The sequence below is a fragment of the Bubalus bubalis genome, chromosome 20 (assembly GCF_019923935.1).
Source record: "Bubalus bubalis isolate 160015118507 breed Murrah chromosome 20, NDDB_SH_1, whole genome shotgun sequence".
Classification (NCBI taxonomy): Eukaryota; Metazoa; Chordata; class Mammalia; order Artiodactyla; family Bovidae; genus Bubalus; species Bubalus bubalis.
In genome coordinates, this window is record NC_059176.1 from 14,960,277 (window position 1) to 14,979,329 (window position 19,053).

Sequence of the window (19,053 nt, forward strand, 5' to 3'; positions counted from 1 at the left end):
GTCAAATTTAACACTCATGACAACTCTATACTAGTATTTCTCATTTTGGCAGAAAAGGACACCAACACAGAAACTGCCCAGGACACACAGGATTTGAATCCAGTCGAGTCATATTTTGCTACCTTATCAGCAAAAGGGAGAATTTCTTTTAAGAGGGTTGTTACAGAACAAAGGGCAGAAATTTAAGTGGCTTGCAGGATGGGTTGGAACCAGGAGTAGGAAACTGTTGGGAACCCAGGCCGTATTCTTCCTCTGATTCTCCTCTCTGTTTTTCAGACTAGATGTGGTAACTCTGATGAGCAAAGAGAAAATATTGGCACAGTGAGGCAATAGATCATTTCACTGGTTCTAACTTTTTGACTCATTTTGGAAAATCCCAGCACCGCCCTCACCTCCTTTGATTGCCGTGGGCCAAGTTATTCTATTTCTTTGGGCCTCCATTTCCTCAACCATAAAATGAGAAGTTTTTACCAGAGGATTCCTCAAGTCTTTTCCAGTTCTAAAATTCTATGATCTTAATAGATCATAATGGATTTGAACATACGGGTTTGGGCGATAGAATAAAGAAGAGTTCTAAGGGAAGAAGAAGAGAATATGGTTTGAGTGAAGCCTTGGTGTTGAATTACTCTTTAGAGCTGGTGTCAAGTGAAGGCCTTGGGGATATATAAGCAGACGGCAGACAAGCCTTCTCACCCTGACCAGATCGGAGAGATGGATCTCTCTGATCTAAGAGCAGTGTCTCTTTCTCCCTCTCTCTGTGTGCATACACATGTGTGTGTGAGGAGTAGCCCCTTTGCATAGTAATTTAACCTGGTTTCATTCTTTCTTTTCTCACCTCAGAATTTTCTAAGGGCTTTCACCTAGGCCACAGAAAGAAGGCCAGAGGACAAATCCAAACCCTGGAGTGACCGAATGAGCAAGTCACTCCTCTCTGGGTCTGTTTTCTTATCCATGGCACGAGAGATTTGGTCTGTGTGATCTCTGAAGTCCTGCCCAACTCTTAACATTTTGTGGCTCTGGGTACTGAATCAAAAGCCCCTCTCTTCCCAAGCGCTCCATCCTTGGACCAGACCTTTGTCTTCCTTCCTCTTCTCTGTATGCACCTGCCTGCTCAGATCCTTTCTCCTGGCCCCCTTTCTTCCTCAATTCCCTTGAATTCTACTTGCTTTTTAGCTCCCTTGTGCCCTCCCCCCTTATATTTCTGATATTATTGTTTATTTAATGCTATTTATATATACTTCTGCAGACCCTTCTAGATTACATTCCTGATCTCCAGAACTGCTCCACCTCTATGTCTGCCTCCTCTTATCTGCACCCTGGCTCCTAACTGAAGCTATATCCTCAGATTCCTCCCACGGTCCCCTGGGATCCGCTATCACTGGTCCCTCTGACAGGGGCACTCCTTCTCCAAAGCCAAAGGGTCAGGTAGTCAGTGGCTCAGGTGACAAATCTGCTGTCAGGTTACAGATACTGTTTCCTGAAAGACCACACTACGGTGTCAGCGGAGACTGGGGCTGCCTGCCGTGCCCCGTCCTCACCTGGCTCTCCCACACAAGGTAAGAATAACCAGAACTCACCTCTAGTACCTGCACTCTTCTGGAAACATGGCTCTGAGCCTCCGGCCCCTGCTTCTGCTGTCCTGTACAGGTGAGGGGGACAGTGGGCTGGGCTGGGCATGATGGGGATGGTTGCTGGAAAGAGACTTAAGAATGCAGAGATTAACTGGTTAGAGAAAAAAAATAAATGAAGGTTAAGAAATCAGGCCAAGACTTAATGTGGGTTGTTGAAAGGGACTCAGCTCACCATCTTTTGCACCTCATCCAGGCAGGGACTGGGCTCCAGGCCAGGGCTGAATTTGGGTCCCAGGCTTTTCCCTCCTTGGTGATTTCCGGTTTCTCTCCTTACAGTGACTCTGGTCCCTACTGGGTCTCAGCCCCTGGACTCGGGTCTCTCCCTCCTGAAGTCAGCACTCTCTGCTCTGGACCAAGCTCCCCAGGTGGCCCTCAGCCGCTCACGGTTCTCTGCCTTCCTGGCCAACATTTCTTCTTCCTTTGAGCCTGGGAGAATGGGGGAGGGACCGGTGGGAGAGCCCCCACCTCTCCAGCCCCCTGCCCTCCGGCTCCACGATTTCTTAGTGACGCTGAGGGGCAGCCCGGACTGGGAGCCAATGCTAGGGCTGCTAGGGGACGTGCTGGCCCTGCTGGGACAGGAGCAGACCCCCCGGGACTTCCTGGGGCACCAGGCAGGTGTGCTGAGTGGACTCGCGGAGGTGCTGCTGGGAGCCTTAGTTCCCGGGGGACCCCCTATCCCAACCCGGCCCCCCTGCACCCGTGATGGGCCCTCTGACTGCGTTCTGGCGGCTGACTGGTTGCCTTCTCTGCTGCTGCTATTAGAGGGCACGCGCTGGCAGGCCCTGGTGCGGGTGCAGCCCAGCGTGGACCCCGCCAACGCCACGGGCCTCGATGGGAGGGAGCCAGCCCCCCACCTCTTGCAGGGTCTGCTGGGTTTGCTTGCCCCAGTGGGGGAGCTGGGCTCTGAGGAGGCTCTTTGGGGGGGTCTTCTGCGCACAGTGGGGGCCCCCCTCTATGCTACCTTCCAGGAGGGGCTGCTGCGCATCACTGACTCCCTGAAGGATGAGGTCTTTTCCATTCTGGGGCAGCCAGAGCCCGATGCCAATGGGCAGTGCCAGGGAGGTGAGTGCCATCAGGTCCGGGGCTGGGCTGTGGCAGGGCCAGCAAGGTTGAGACTGGGGTAGTCCTCTTCCTTTCCCCTTCCCTCCTAGGCAACCTTCAGCAGCTGCTCTTGTGGTGAGTAAGGAGAGAGGAGTTCTGAGGGGCGGGGCCTGGGAAGCCATCAGCTTTCAGGGCAGGAGAGGAAGCGGATGAGAAGGCTGTGGTTTAGTGGTTTGGGAGGGTGACTGTTGGTGGTCGGCGCCCCAGCTTTGCCTCCTCCTAGCTATGTGACCTTGGGCAGGTTAGAGTATCGTTCTATGCCTCAGTTTCCTCGCTCATAAACTGTGGGTAATATTAACTGCCTCGGAGTTTTCACAAGGGATTAAATGAGTTGATACTGTATGTGTCAACCACCTAGAAGAAGTGTGTGCATGCCAAGGCGCTTCAGTCGCGTCCGAGTCTTTGTGAACCTGTGGACCATAGCCCGCCAGGCTCCTCTGTCCATGGGATTCTCCAGGCAAGGATACTGTAGTGGGTTACCATGCCCTCCTCCAGGGATCTTCCCAACACAGGGATCGAACTGCGCCTCTTACGTCTCCTGCATTGGCAGGCGAGTTCTTTACCGTTAGCGCCACCTGGGAAGCCCGTGCCTGGCACATAGTGCTTGATAAATGTTAACTAATAGATTATGGGAAGAGAGGACAAGGTTTGATTCCTCCTCCCCTTACTGTTTGGGTATAACAGTACCAGAGCACAGGTGGACATATTCAGTCGCTGGGCAGATGTCCTGATCTGAGGCCAACCAAAGGTTTTATTTTATTTAAGCTACCTAAAAGCATGTGCAGAAAGGAGAAAGAAGGGGGCCAGGTGGACAGAAGGGGCTCTGGCTGGGCAACTCCGGTGACTTTGTGCCTTGGAGGGACAGATCTCTCTCCCCTCCCCCATCCCAACATTTAAACACCGTCACTCCCAGGGACCTCACTTTTGGAAAAGCCTATGCTTGTCACCCTCCCTGCGGGGCTCTGGGCCAGGGCCAGAAACCTCAAGTGGAGGAAATGCAAATTGACCAGCTGCTTGCCTGCTCCTCCCTCTGCTCCCAGGGGCATCCGGCACAACCTCTCCTGGGATGCCCGGGCACTGGGCTTTCTGTCTGGATCGCCACCCCCACCCCCTGCCCTCCTCCACTGCCTGAGCACGGGGGTGCCTCTGCCTAGGACTTCCCAACCCTCAGCGCACATCAGCCCTCGCCAGCGGCGGGCCATCTCTGTGGAGGCCCTCTGCGAGAACCTCTCAGGCCCGGCACCACCCTACAGCATCTCCAACTTCTCCATCCAATTGCTCTGCCAGCACGCCAAGCCTGTCACCCCGCAGCCCCCTCCCAGCACCGCTGCCATCTGCCAGACAGCCGTGTGGTATGCAGTCTCATGGGCGCCAGGTGCCCAAGGCTGGCTCCAGGCCTGCCACGACCAGTTTCCTGAGCAGTTCCTAGACGCCATCTGTGGCAACCTCTCCTTTTCCACCCTCTCGGGCCCCAACCGCCGCCTGGTAAAGCGGCTCTGTGCTGGCCTGCTCCCACCCCCTACCAGCTGCCCTGAAGGCCTGCCCCCTGTCCCTCTGACCCCAGAGATCTTCTGGGGCTGCTTCTTGGAGAATGAGACTCTGTGGGCCGAGCGGCTCTGTGGGGAAGCAAGTCTGCAGGCTGTGCCCCCCAGCAACCAGGCTTGGGTTCAGCACGTGTGCCAGGGCCCCACCCCGGATGTCACAGCCTTCCCCCCTTGCTACATCGGACCGTGTGGGGAACGCTGCCCAGATGGGGGCAGCTTCTTGCTGATGGTCTGTGCCAATGACACCATGTACGAGGCCCTGGTGCCCTCCTGGCCTTGGCTAGCTGGCCAGTGCAGGATAAGTCGTGGGGGCAATGACACCTGCTTCCTGGAGGGGTTACTGGGTCCTCTTCTGCCCTCTCTGCCACCGCTGGGACCGTCCCCACTCTGCCTGGCCCCAGGCCCCTTCCTGCTTGGCATGCTGTCCCAGCTGCCACGCTGTCAGTCCTCCGTGCCAGCCCTTGCCCACCCCACACGCCTACACTATCTCCTGCGCTTGCTGACCTTCCTCCTGGGGCCTGGGGCCGGAGGGAACGAGGCCCAGGGAATGCTGGGTCAGGCCCTGATGCTCTCCAGTCTCCCAGACAACTGCTCCTTCTGGGATGCCTTCCGCCCAGAGGGCCGGCGCAGCGTGCTGCGGACCGTCGGGGAGTTCCTGGAACAGGAGGAGCAGCCAGCCCCGGGCTTTGACCCCACTGACAGCTCCAGCCCCGCTTTAAGCAAGATGGAGCTGCTGGCCTGCTTCAGCGTGAGTGATCTGCCAAAGTGAAAGTTCCCGGAGCAGAGGGAAGGGTCTCCATGGGAATTCTCTACGATCTCACTGAGAGACAGCAGAGCAGTGATTAAGCTCGCAGCTCTGAGTCATCCAGGCTTGGGTTCACACCTTAGTTCTGTGATCAACCCTGGACAAGTTTTCAGCCTCTCTGAACAATCCTTTTGTCCTTTATAAATGAATGGTGGAGGGACTTTACTGACCGTCCAGTGGTTAAGACTCCACGCTTCCTTTCCAAGGGCACGGGCTCAACCTCTTGTTGGGGAACTAAGATTCCACATTCATGTGGCATGGCCAAAAAAAAAGTCTCAAAAAAAAAAAAAAAAAAAGGAAAAACAAACGGTGGAGAATAATGGTGCCAGTCTTTTTAGGATGGCTGTAAGGATTACATCAGATGATACCGGCTGTGGGCTTAGCGTTAGTATGTGATATACAGACAATATATAATAAATGTTATCTCATTATTCTTCCTAGCTCTTTGATTTACCTCCTTTCTGCTTCAGAAAGGAAAGGGATCAAGTTAGAGGGCTCTAATTCTGTCCCTAGAGAGTGAGAATTGGAAACTGGCAAAATATAGGAAGATAAGGCAGAAATGAGAAAAATTCAGGGTGACTGCAGATCAGAAGTTTTAGGTTTGACTATGCCACAGGTGTGGTCTTAGCCAATTTACTTTGATTTTTCTGGGCTTTGTTTTCTTCTCTGTAGAGTGAAGGGGCTGGAATATGTGAACACCATAGTTCATTCGTTGAGTTCCCGTTATGTGTAAAGCACTTTGCTAGATGCTGTGGGGAATGTAAAGAGTCCTTACTCCATGGTAGGGCCCACCTTTCTCAATTCCTGGGACCAGTGAAATGTAATAATTTAGTTCATGTGTGTGCATGGTAAGTCGCTTCAGTCCTGTCTGGCTCTTTTTGACTCTATGGACTGTAGTCCTCCAGGCTCCTCTGTCCATAGGATTCTCCAGGTAAGAATACTAGAGTGGGTTGCCATGCCCTCGTCCAAATTTGGTTCATATCTCCAAATATTTACTGAGCCAGCTATGGCAAAGGCTATAGAAGAAGTTAAAGACTGTGGTCCCTGACCTAAAGGAGACACACACACAGCTTCAGAAGAAGGACAAGCATCCTAGTGAGTGGACCTGGGGAAGCTGCTGGAGGGACAGAGGGGACAACTCTCCTGGCATCTTGTCTGTCTCCCCACCAGCCCGTGCTGTGGGATCTGCTGCAGAGAGAGAAGAGTGTTTGGGCCCTGCAGATTCTAGTGCAGGTAACAGATGGGGGCAGGGTGTGTGGGCGGGCTGGGTGAGCTGTGCCCAGTGAGGCCATAACCACCATGACCTCCTGTGCCCAGGCATACCTGCACATGCCGCCAGAAAACCTCCAGCAGCTGGTGCTTTCAGCAGAGAGGGAGGCTGCTCAGGGCTTCCTGACGCTCATGCACCGTTCCTGGGCTCAGCTGCAGGTGGGCATGGAGGGAGAGGGGGACAAGGGTGGCGGGGGAAGTCTAGGCATCAAGAGCACCTGGAACCAGACAGGCAGCAGGCTTGCTCCAGCAGGAGGAATGCAAGAGGAGCTGGGGCCAAGAGAGTGGGTATCTCCAGAGCTGGCATCTGTTCCCATGCCCCCACAGGTGCCACCATCTGAGGAGCAGGCCCTGGGTCGCCTGACAGCCTTGCTGCTGCAGCGGTACCCAAGCCTCACCTCCCAGCTCTTCATTGACCTCTCACCACTCATCCCCTTCTTGGCTGTCTCCGACCTGATGCGCTTCCCACCATCTCTGTTGGCCAATGACAGTGTGTAAGGACTCTGTACCACTCCTCCCGATCCTGTCAGGGTCAACCCCACCCACCCAGAGCTGTGCTATGCTTGGTCACTCAGTTATGTCCAAGTTTTTGCAACCCTATGGACTTTAAGCCCACCAGGTTCCTCTATCCATGGGGATTCTCCAGGCAAGAATACTGGAGTGGGTTGCCATTCCCTTCTCCAGGAGACCTTCCCAACTCAGAGATTGACCCCAGGTCTCCTGCATTGCAGGCAGATTCTTTACCAGCTGAGCCACCAGGGAAGCCCACACACCCAGAACAGCCCCTTCTCTTAACACTAGGGAGTCCTTCTTGTCCATGTGCAGCGGGGCTGCACAGAGCCAGGGGACAGGGCAAAGGGGTGAGACCCACTCTCTCCCCAGCCTGGCTGCCATCCGGGATTACAGCCCTGGAATGAGGCCTGAACAGAAGGAGGCTCTGGCAAGGCGACTGTTGGCCCCTGAGCTGTTTGGGGAAGTGCCCGCCTGGCCCCAGGAATTGCTCTGGGCAGCACTGCCCCTGCTCCCCCATCTCCCTCTGGAGAACTTTCTGCAGCTCAGTCCTCACCAGGTATGAGAACGATTCATTTATTTGACTAGCAAGCTTTCGGACAGGTGGGATGGCATCAGTAACCTGTCTGCTAGTGAGCCCCTCCCCACAAGTGTCCCACAGTTATCCCAACATGAGCTGACCTTCCCCACTCCAGATCCAGGCCCTGGAGGACAGCTGGCCAGCAGCAGGTCTTGGGCCAGGACATGCCCGACATGTGCTGCGCAGCCTGGTGAACCAGAGTGTCCAGGATGGAGAGGAGCAGGTGCGCAGGTGAGTGCCTGTGGGGCCAGTGATCAAGGCCAGAGTGGCGGAGAGGCAGGTGCAGCTGCCAGGACAGGCTGGGGTCCCAGGAGGGAAGGGGCAACAGAGGAGGCGTGGCCCCAGGGCATCACAGGGCCTGGGAGAGAGGCCTGTCTGTGGCACCCACGTTTCATAGTTCAGCGGTCAGAGTGCTTGTTCCCTGTACCCACACAGTCCCTGCCTTAGTAGCAGCCTTAGTGACCACATGAAGGCCAGCTTCATGCCCTCCTCAGGCTGGGGCCCCTCGCCTGTTTCCTGACCCCCGAGGAGCTGCAGAGCCTGGTTCCCCTGAACGATCCAATGGGGCCGGTAGAACGGGGGCTGCTGGAATGTGCGGCCAACGGGACCCTCAGCCCACAAGGACGGGTGAGCCCCTTGGCCCAGGCCCTCAAGAACTCCAGGCTTCCCGTGGGGGGTGGTCTGTGTGGAAGATGTGCCCACTCACCTCAGCCAAGCTGGAGCACAGTTGGAGCCAGCCGTCATCCCACCACATCCACCTTCGTTCTTAATCTCCTTACTCCTTGGCCACGTTTACCTGTTACCACCTCTTCCTGACTCTACTCCATCTGGTCCACGACATCTCCAGCATTTCCTTTGATGACTTGAGCCCAAACTGCTCCTGTCCTATCCCTGGTTCCAAGCCACAGCCCAGGCCCTGGAATATCCAGATGTGGGATTAGAGAGGAGGCTTTAGGTTCGCCTGTCTTTTCTCTTCAGACCAAACCTTCTTTGGTTACAGGTAGCCTATGAACTTCTGGGGGTGTTGCGCTCATCTGGAGGAGCGGTGCTGAGCCCCCGGGAGCTCCGGGTCTGGGCTCCTCTCTTCCCTCAACTGGGGCTCCGCTTCCTGCAGGAGCTGTCAGAGCCGCAGCTGAGGGCCATGCTTCCCACCCTTGGAGGAGCCAGGATCACCCCTGCCCAGGTGGGCCTATCCCACTCCCTGGCTTCCGTCTTCCATCCCCCGGCATCTCAGTCAAGACAATTACATTCAAGGATGCTGTTGCCCGGCCCCCTCCCCGCCCCGAAGCCTCCTTTTCCTCTGTCCCAAGAAGAACCCCCTCATCCCTCTTCCTCAGATGCAGAAGGGCTGGTCACGGGAATGGTGGAACGGGAGCTGGGAGTTTGGGAGGTTGGGCCCTAGGGACCTGTTTGGGGACCTGGCTGCCAGGGCCTCAGTGCTGTTGCTTCCTGTCCCCTCCCGCTTTAGGCTGTCCTGCTGCTTGGACGGCTCCTCCCGAGGCGTGATGTGAGTGGCAGCAACTTTTCCGCACGGCCCAAGCTCTCCGTCCCCCTCCTCCCTGGCTCCCTCTCACCCCTGCTGCCTCTCTCTACTGTGATTGTCCCCTTCCCTTCGACCTGGCCCATCTTCTTCAGGCCTCTTGTCTCTCTCGCTCCCCAGCTGTCCTTGGAGGAACTCTGCTCCTTGCACCCTCTGCTTCCAGGCCTCAGCTCCCAGACGCTCCAGGCCATCCCAAGGCGAGTTCTGCTGAGGGCCTGTCCCTGCCTGGCCCCTGAACTGGCGCACCTCTCGGCCTGCCAGACTGCGGCGCTGCTGCAGACCTTCCGGGTAGGAGAGCAGCAGGGAGATAGCCGACCAGGGAGGAGGGCTCTGGTTGGGAGGGGTCACCTTCCCTGTGGCCAGGGAAGGACCCCCAAACCTCCCCACTTTTTGCACACACACACACACACACACACACACACACACACACACAGCCAATTCTCATGCAGGTGAAAGATGGTGTTAAAAATACGGGTGCAGCAGGAGCTGGTGCAGCTGTGTGCATCCCCGGACAGGTACGAGTGTGTGTGTGTGTGTGTGTGTGCGGGTGTGTGTGTGGTTTCTGCCAACTAAGCTCTTCTCCCCATCCTAGGGCTATCTCACACAGCTGGCACTGCCTCACATTCTCCCCCTGCAAGTGGCCCGAGTGTCTACATTAGCTCTGTGTCCTCTAAGACCTTAGTAGCTCTCTCTGTCCCGAAGCAGGAAGGCATAATGTCCTAGAACATCAAAGCCCTGAGGGTCTGAGGAATCTTCCAGGGCAGTCACCCTGCTTTCAGAAAAAGAGACCGAGGCTCAGAGCGACTAAGGGAGTTTAGTCCGTCAGGTGCCTAGATGGCAGGGACCTTTGACCACAACCGTGAGGGCTCTAGAGTGTGCCCTGCTAGGGTGGCACCTGCCGCTCCACCTTTCTAGTTTCAGGTCCCCTCCTGCCGCCGTAGTTCCCCTTCTTCTCTGAGGCCTGAGTCCAGACGCTCTCACCTGTCACTACACTGCTACACTTTACCCCTCCAACAGCCTATCCCCACCATCTGGCCAGACTGCCTGCTGCCCCTGCTCCCACTAAAGCTGCTACAGCTGGACGCTGCTGCTCTGCTGGCAGACCGAAGGCGCTATAGGGACCTGCCCTGGTCTGAGCAGCAGGTGATTCTTCCCACTAGCCTAGAACTCCCTTCTCTCAACATTTTCCACCTCCTTCACCCATCCCTCAGCCCTAGATTGGGCACCTTACTCCCAGCAGCCCTTAGGATGCTTTTCCTTCCTCGCCTTTCCCCCTATTTGTCTCTCTTTCCCAGGGAGTGGGCACTGGGGAGAGTAGGAGGCTGGTGGGACCCACAGGGTAGAGTGGCAGCCCTGGGTCCAAGGCATCCTAGGTTCCTGGGCAATAGCTCTGCTGGGAAGCAGCTCCTCTTTCTTTCTCTTGTAGGCACAGTTTCTCTGGGAGAAGATGCAAGTGCCCACTAACCTGACCCTCAGGAATCTGCAGTAAGTAACTTGTAATGAGTTGTGAGTTTAATTCAACTAACATTTTTTTGAGTGCTTACGGTGTGCCAGGCACCATATGATATCCAGGGGTGGGGGTGAGAGGCGTATGAGGATCAGTGACCTGTAGGTCAGCCTGTGGGTCTTCTCCTGGTTCCTCTTCTCCTGACCCTCCTGCCCTTCTAGAGCACAACATCCATCCTGAGTGGATCTCAGGGATTTTGAGAAGACTCAGATTCAGGTCCTAGCCCTGTCTCCTCTTCATGATCTTGAGCAAGACGTTCAACCTCTCTAAGCCTCATTTTTCCCTTCTTTAGAATAAGTATTGACATGGTACCTACCTCATAGGTAGTTGTAAAGATTAAACAAGATAAGGCATATAAGGTACCTAACACAGTGCCTGGCCCAGTGTAAGCTTCTGATAGATATTTGCTGATTAACCCCTCAGAGCCACTGACCAAGCAGGAATTAACAGGAGCAAGGATCACTTTACCTCCACCCCCAGCAAAAAACCCATGGGTATCTGAAGATGTGGTTCTAGCCTCAGTTGACAACATTTCTAGTAGGATGATATTGAACTGTCACTCGACCTCTGTAAATCTTTATTTTCTTCTCTGATAAACAATAATGGCGTGGGAGACCTATGAGAATATCTATCGAAAATATATATATATATATTTTTAATATTTCTCAAACTGCAAATTACTGTAAATGAACATCTGTCCTCGTGTTGAGAATGTTGATATAAGGTGCAGACAGGCTGTGGCATGTGTTGAATGAGCATGTGCCTACTCACACACCCACAGGGCTCTGGGTACGCTGGCAGGGGGCATGTCTTGTAAGTTTCTGCAGCAGATCAACTGGATGGCAGACTTCCTTGAAGTGGTCCACATGATCTATCAACTCCCCACTGGGGTCCGAAGGAGCCTGGTGAGACGGATGCTTGGGCATTAGTGGGAGCAGGGAGGCAGGAACCCCGGGTAGAGAACCGAGGCTCGGTGTTGAGCTCTGTCCTGAACCTGCCTCCCTACTCTGCCCCACAGAGGACCTGTATCTGGGCAGAGCTACAGCGGAGGATGGCAATGCCAGAGCCAGAGCTGGCAACCCTGGGGCCAGAGCTGAGTGGGCTGGACACCAAGCTCCTCCTGGACTTACCGTAAGGCTACACCTGGAGATACTGGATTCTCAGAAGGCTCAGCCTGGGGTGGAAGAGCTGCTCTTAGGAAACACCCCAGAGGTGGTGCTTTTCTGTCTGGTTGTTCCCTGACATCAGTTACAGCCTAAAGTGAAGGATGCTATTCAAAGTTGCTCTAGATGTTGAGTGGCTCCCCCAACAAGACCCCCAAAATGGGGCAGCTGAAGGTGGCAATATTGTGACGTGACCTGCCAAGCAGTCTTAATGTAACCTAGGCCCTATTAATACTGGTAGAATATGTAAAATGAGGGAAGTGAGAGTTCCCTGGTGGCTTAGTGGTTAGGATTCTGGGCTTTTATTGCCATGGCCTGGGTTCAGTCCTTGGTTGGGGAAATGAGATCCCACAAGCTGTGTGGGGTAGCCAAAAAAAGTAATTAAAATTAAATATATAAAATGAGGGAAGTAATGGTTCAATCCTGCCCCCACAGGACTGTAGTCTCCTTAGGGCACTGTGTTCTCAGTATGTTCAGAGGAGTAAGTAAAGAGAAAATGTATGAAACATGTGATAAAGTGAAAGTGAAGTCGCTCAGTCATGTCTGAGTCTTTGTGACTCCATGGACTGTAGCCTACAGGCTCCTCCAAAACATGCGATAAATGTGTCCAAATACCCCAGGAGCCATCAAATAGAAAATAGATCGGCATGTTTCTGAATGACCCCATTGGGCAGGACTAGCACCAGTGAATGAAAATCAGAGTTTTGTACAATATGAGGAAGATTGTGGTGGTGAATTCTGAGCTAGTCAAGCCTAGTCTGGATGGCCCCACAGCAAGAATGTTACAGAACAGATTGAAGTATGGGTGAGGAGAGAGAAGACTGATGAACCCAAGGCTCCTCCTAAACTAGAGACTCGGAGTTTATGAGTATCTCACTCACAGGCTTTTTTCCCCCATATCATCTCCATCGCCACCTCATTGCCAACTGAACTGTAAGTCAGAGCAGGAAAAGGCTGACTCCAGTCAGTATTTCTGGGAAGGAGCTGACTCTATCCTTACATTTTTAAAGGTCTTTCCACAGATCTGGGCTTTTGTACTACTTGGCCCAGTTCCAGACTTGGTAACCTTAGGTAGAGTATAGAGTATCACTCTGATTTTTCTGCAAAAAGACTTTTTAAAAATGCCATTCAAATCTGTTTGTGAAAGAGTGGTGATGGTGGTTTAGTCACTAAGTCATGTCTGACTCTTGTGACCCCATGGACTGTATAGCCTGCCAGGCTCCTTTGTCCATTGGATTCTCCAGGCAAGAGTACTGGAGTGGGTTGCCATTTCCTTCTCTAACATACCTCTTACCCCCAGGTTTTACCATGAAAATCAAATGAGATAACACCTAAAAAAACTTTGGTGCATGAGTGCTAAGTCACTTCAGTCATGTCTGACTCTTTGCAACCCTGTGGACTGTAGCCTGCCAGACTCCTCTGTCCATGGAATTCTCCAGGCAAGAATGCTGAAATCGGTGGCCATGCTCTCCTCCAGGGTCAATTGTATAGTATTATACAAATCAGAGGGGACCTTCTCACAATAAATAGAGGAAGGGTGGTCCTGTGGGAAATAGGAATTGAGAGTAAGACCCCACCATTTGGTCTCTGTGAATCTGTTTCAATTTTTTATTTTATTTATTTTAAATTAAAGAAATTTTTTTTCACTGTGCTGGGTCCTCATTTTGGCTTATGGTCTGTGGGATCTTAGTTCCCTGACCAGGGATTGAACCCATATCCCCTGCATTGGAAGGTGGATTCCTCTTTTCTAATTAATTAATTAGTTTGGCTGTGTTGGTTCTTAGTTGCAGCACTCGAGATCGTCACTGGGTCAAGTGGAATCTTTCTTTGTGGTTCATGGACTCTCTAGTTGTCATTCTCAGGCTCCAGAGCACACGAGCTCAGTAGTTGCTCTGTGGCATTATCTTAGTTCCTCAATCAGAGATCACACTCACGTCCTCTGCGTCACAAGGTGGATTCTTAACCACTGGACCACCAGGAAAGTCCATATGAACCTATTTTTTAATCCATAAAATGGGGGAGGGGATTTAATGATACTTAACATCTGGGCTCTTTTATTCTATTAGATGAGGTAGGATTGTTCGTCATTTCTTCCCAAGAAGACTGGAAATAGGTCTCTCCCGTTGTTCTCTCCCTGTAAGCATTGTGGTGGAAATTGGATCTGGGTCTGTTAAATATCAGTTCCTATCCAGGGCCACAGGGTTTGGTCTGGTGTTACCTCTTGTCTGGGGAATGGGGCATTCTGTGGTTCCCTTCTCAACTTGGCTCAATTCCAAGTCCTCCTGTTGTCAAATTGCTACAGAGTCCAGTTGATGGATAGACTGTCCAATGAATCCATCATGTTAGTGGTGGAACTGGTACGAGGTGCTCCAGAGCAGCTGCTGGCCCTGACCCCACTCCACCGGGCAGCCCTGGCAGAGCGGGCACTACAAAACCTGGTAAGAGTCCCCCCACCAAACTCAGAACTGTGGCCTGGGCCACTGCCATCACTCAGACAATGCTCTGTCTTCTAGGCCCAGACTCAAATGTTTGCTGCCAGGCAGGTTTTTGTCTACAGGGCCCTAGATCTACCTTTGGCTTCCATTCATTGATAGCCTGCTTCATGTTTCTTGTTCATATCCCTTGGAGTATTAGAAATTCCTTAGATTCCACCTCCCAGTCTTTCCACCTGCTCCTGTTTGGACTCATAGTTTAGAAAAGTGGACAGTGGCAATAAGCTTCATTGGATCTTGGATCGGGAGCTAGAGGGAGACAAGGTCTTTGTGTCTTGATCAAAGAGACTGGTCCTCTGAGTCAGAGGGATGTCGTCCCAAGGTCTGATCCCCCTCCAGGCCCCAAAGGAGACAACAGTGTCAAGGGAAGTGCTGGAGACCTTGGGGCCCCTGGTTGGATTCCTGGGCATAGAGAGCACACGGCGGATCCCCCTGCAGATCCTGCTGGCCCACCTAAGTCAGCTGCAAGGCTTCTGCCTCGGAGGGCCGTTTGCCACAGAGCTGGGATGGCTGCTGCTGCAGGAGCCTGTTCTTGGGTATGGGCCTCCGGCAAGTCCAGATTCTAACTCATCCTCACCCACCCTCTCAACCACCCTCCTCAGCGCAGCCCATTCAGTATGCCAGAGGCCCCTGGAGCCCTGAGTCCCCCGTCTCAGCATGTCTTTCCTCTTCCTCACAGTCCATTCAGCATCCTGATCTTCTTTCTGTCCCTCAGGCAACCAGAGTTATGGAGCCAGGATGAAGTCGAGCAAGCAGGACGCCTAGTATTCACTCTGTCTCCCGAGGCTATTTCCTTGATCCCCAGGGTGAGGTGAAGGAGCACAGGAGGGAGTGAGAGCAGAGAGGGGACTGGGGAGCTAGTTCAGGGGGGCGCTAAGGCCAAGGAAGTTGAAGGCAAAGGATGTGAAGCCCAAATCTGGGGGAGGCTGCTGAAAAGAGACAGGACTTCGGAATTACAGCCAGCAGCTGCTCCTGACATGCCTGGCTCTGCCCACCCTCCCTCTACCTTCTCTCCCAGGAGGCCTTGGGCCCAGAGACCCTGGAGCGACTCCTAGAGAAGCAGCAGAGCTGGGAGCAGAGCAGAGCTGGACAGCTGTGTGCGGGGCCACAGCTCACTCCCAAGAAAGCAGCGCTGGTAGCTGGGCTTGTGCGGCCTGCTGCAGAGAACCTCCCGGGTGAGATGGCCCGGATGCCCATACTTCCAGCAAGGGGTACAGAAAGAAGTATCCACCACGCAATCAGACTTGTGCCCTTTCAGCAGATTTGTACAAGGTCACTCTAGGCTGGGGTTTTCTAATCTATAAAGCCCAGAGCAGTGAGGGATGATCTTCAAGGCCTCTTCCAGTTGTAGGGTTCTATACCTCTGTGAATTTATCACTCATTACATTTTTAGCCCAGGACTCCCCTTTCCCTGCTCTCTTAGCCCTGTTAACAGCTGACTCAGCTCTAGGCTTGGATAAGTGTGGTGCTCTCTGCTGGGAACGTGCTTAGGATGGAGGAAGGTGACACTGTGGGGCTAGGAACCCGGGTTTCAACCTAGATCAGCCACTCAGTCCCTGGGCAAGCCCTTCAGTCTTCCATCTGTACAATGAGGGGCTCATCCTCCCCAGTCACCAGTTCTAATATCTTTGAGTCCTATGAATCTCACACTACAGTAATCCCTTGAGCCATGCTGCCTGTATTAGTCTATCCTTTAAAGGTTGGAGGGGTCATTCCATCTACAAATATCTCTCTGGGATTTTTTTTTTTTTTGAGAGGAGGCCCCCACCCACCATGGCCCCCACCCTTCATGCCCCTGGACCTGACCACTCTGGGCATGCTCTAGTACTGTACTGACCCCCGACCCTACCTTCCTCCTTTAGAACCTGTGCCAAACTGTGCAGATGTACGAGGGACATTCCCATCAGCCTGGTCTGCAACCCAGATCGCAGAGATGGAGCTCTTGGACTTTGAGGACTGCCTCGCACTATTTGCAGGAGACCCAGGACTTGGGCCTGAGGAACTCCGGGCAGCAATGGGCAAGGCAAAACAGGTTAGTGATGGAGAGTCCAGTCAGGGTTGGAGGTTGAACATAGGAAGCTGGTTGGGTGTGGTATGGGACACATGGAAACGGATAGCTGCATGAGAGATGGGGGACATAGGACATAAAAGAATTAGAGGGTTTGGATCCTGAGTAGGAAGTCTGAGAGGATGGATACTGAGGACAGGAAGCTAGTGAAATGGTTAGAGGGACTAGAAATTACCAACATTAGCAGGTATCAAAATCATCTGGGGAAAAAATTATTAAAGAAAGAATCATCTGGGGAGCAGGTGTTTGAAATGCTTGAGGATCCCATTGTAGACTTACTGAAGAAAGATGCTCTGAGGATCAGGTCTGGGCATCTGTATCTTGCCCCTGCTACCCCCCACCTCATGTCTGGTGCACATTGGAACTCGTGGACTAGAATCTGCTATTCTTTCCTACTGAGACTCTAGAGTCTTTCAATAACACCTTAGTCAGAGGAACCTTCATCCAATCCTCTCATTTTACGGTTGAAGAAACTAAAGACCCAAAGAAAGCAAGGGATTTGCTTCGAGTTACACAGTTCAGGTCGGAGGCAAGACTGACCCTCGGCATTCTGACTCCTCATTTCGTGCTTTTCCCATTCATACCATTCCTCTCTTTCTCCAGTTGTGGGGTCCCCCCCGGGGATTCCGTCCTGAGCAGATCCTGCAGCTGGGTCGGCTTTTAATAGGTCTAGGAGAGCGGGAACTCCAGGAGCTGAGCCTGGTGGACTGGGGCGTGCTGAGCACCCTGGGGCAGATAGATGGCTGGAGCTCAAGCCAGGTAACATCTTCCTCCTCTCTACCACCTTCCGAATGCCTCCAGGCCATCTAAAGCCCAAGGAATTTCTGTCTTGTGACCATACATGGCCATGCTTTCTATCTTTTCCTAATACTCCATACTAGTAGGAAGTTAGAGCAGTGATTTATTTACTGAGGCCCTGGACACATAATACTTCCTCCTGCCTCCTTTCCCTTTGGCCTCTTTTCCTGTCCTCTTTTTTTGATCCTCAACCTTCCCCATGGTTGTTGGCTCTTTGGGCTACCCTGGTGGCTCAGACGGTGAAGAATCTGCTTGCAGTGCAGGAGACCTGGTTTCAATCCCTGGATTGGGAAGATCCCCTGGAGGAGGGCATGGCAACCCACTCCAGTATTCTTGCCTGGAGAATCCCCATGGACAGAGAAGCCTGGAGGGCTACAGTCCGTGGGGTCGCAAGGAGTTGGACACAACTGGGCGACTAAGCGCAGCACAGAATTGGCTCTTCAGGTCTTACTAATAAGAAAATCCAGTAGCACTTGTCCCTTCCCTAAGCAGCTAGTTCCCCATCCATGAATTCCTCATGACTTTTCTCCTTATCCTGTGACCTCCACCCCAACTCCAGCTCCGGGTGGTGGTCTCCAGTTTCCTGCGGCAGAGTGGTCGACACGCGAGCCACCTGGATTTCCTCCACCTGACTGCATTGGGCTATGCACTGTGTGGACTTCGGCCTGAGGAGCTACAGCATATCAGCAGTTGGGAGTTTAGGTCACACATAGAGGAGGGGGTGGGCTGTGGTCCTGTGGGGAAGGTGGGCTCACTGGGGAAGGATCATGCAGGAGTGATCCCGTCGAGGAAGCAATCTCACTTAAAGTCATCGCTACCACCAACTCATGACCACGGACCCTGTCACTGTGGCTGAATCCTCCTCCCTTCTCTTCACACTCTTCCACAGCCAAGCAGCTCTCTTCCTGGGCAACCTGCATCTCCCATGTTCTGAAGAGCAACTGGAGGTTCTGGCCCAGCTCCTGGTGCTGCCTGGTGGCTTTGGCCCAGTCAGTAACTGGGGGCCCGAGATCTTCACTGAAATTGGCACAATAGCAGGTATAGGGAGACTAGGCCACCGCTGGGGCTGGTGTCAGGGGCCAGTTTCCACATTGTGAATTGACTGGGTGGAGGACTTCTCTGGAATCTTAAGGTGGGCGTCTAAGGCACCTAGGTAAGAGGCTAGAGACATGCTGGGGAAGGTCTGAGGAAAAATATTTTGGGAGTAGTTAGAGAAGGCCAGGGTAGGATAACATCTGGAGGCCCATCCCACTTGCCTTGACAGCTGGAATCCCCGACCTGGCTCTCTCCGCACTGCTGCGAGGACAGATCCAGGGCCTTACCCCTCTGGCCATTTCTGTCATCCCTGCTCCTAAATTTGCTGTAAGCACTGATGGGATGGGGTCTGAGGTGACCATAGAAGAGGGCCACAATGGATGCCCTGATGCCTGCTCCCATCCCCAGGTGGTGTTCAGCCCCACCCAGCTATCTAGTCTCACCAGTGTTCAGGCGGTGGCTGTCACTCCTGAGCAAATGGCCTTTCTGAGTCCCGAGCAGCGACGAGCAGTTGCATGGGCCCAGTATGAGGGGATGGAGAGCCTGGAGCAGGAAGGTGAGTCCCTAACTGCACAGACTGACTCCCGACCTCCTGGCCCAGAATCAGAGCCCTAACTCAGGGAGGTCTGAGAGTGAAGGGGTCTCCAGGCAAATAGTCTCCAAGTAGCAGTGGCTCCTGGGGAACAGAGTTGTGATATTCCTTCCATTCTCTGTCTTATTACAGGTCGAAGCACAGCCTGGGGTCTCCAGGACTGGTCACAACCCTCCTGGGCCCTGGCATTGACCATCTGCTTCCTTGGCAATCTGCTATGAGCCTGTCTCTGCAGTTAAAGAGATTTGTTGGGAAAGACATTTGAAGTAAAACGAACAAAGTGCAAATGGAAGTGCAATGTAATTATCCTAGGAAGCTGATGGAATATGGGTAGAATGTTAATGCTTTCCACCCACCTGAGAATCAGTGTTCCTGGCATGCCATATCTGGAGTCTCTTTTCATCATAAATAATCCCAT

General features: G+C 53.2%; 1 protein-coding gene across 1 annotated transcript; it reads left to right on the forward strand.

Moving 5' to 3' along the window:
* The first annotated feature begins 528 nt into the window (after nt 1–528).
* STRC (stereocilin) lies at nt 529–19,028 on the forward strand. The gene is made up of 30 exons (XM_044932984.1): nt 529–546; nt 1,430–1,556; nt 1,908–2,693; nt 2,783–2,807; nt 3,773–5,024; nt 6,252–6,314; nt 6,399–6,509; nt 6,678–6,844; nt 7,233–7,419; nt 7,556–7,671; nt 7,935–8,067; nt 8,441–8,623; nt 8,909–8,947; nt 9,101–9,268; nt 9,430–9,495; nt 9,998–10,123; nt 10,407–10,465; nt 11,269–11,392; nt 11,506–11,618; nt 13,953–14,088; nt 14,482–14,678; nt 14,858–14,948; nt 15,161–15,317; nt 16,005–16,174; nt 16,814–16,969; nt 17,568–17,710; nt 17,898–18,046; nt 18,273–18,370; nt 18,452–18,599; nt 18,768–19,028. Exons 1-30 carry the CDS (start codon nt 529–531, stop codon nt 18,854–18,856), a joined length of 5,397 nt encoding a protein of 1,798 aa, XP_044788919.1. The 3' UTR covers nt 18,857–19,028.
* Nucleotides 19,029–19,053: the final 25 nt, after the last annotated feature.

What these genes read in the sequence shown, in the direction of transcription:
- STRC (XM_044932984.1), top strand. An exon ending in CTATTTCCTTGATCCCCAGG is followed by an intron (nt 14,949 to 15,160) that starts GTGAGGTGAAGG and finishes CTTCTCTCCCAG; the next exon opens with GAGGCCTTGGGCCCAGAGAC. An exon ending in ATCAGCAGTTGGGAGTTTAG is followed by an intron (nt 17,711 to 17,897) that starts GTCACACATAGA and finishes ACTCTTCCACAG; the next exon opens with CCAAGCAGCTCTCTTCCTGG.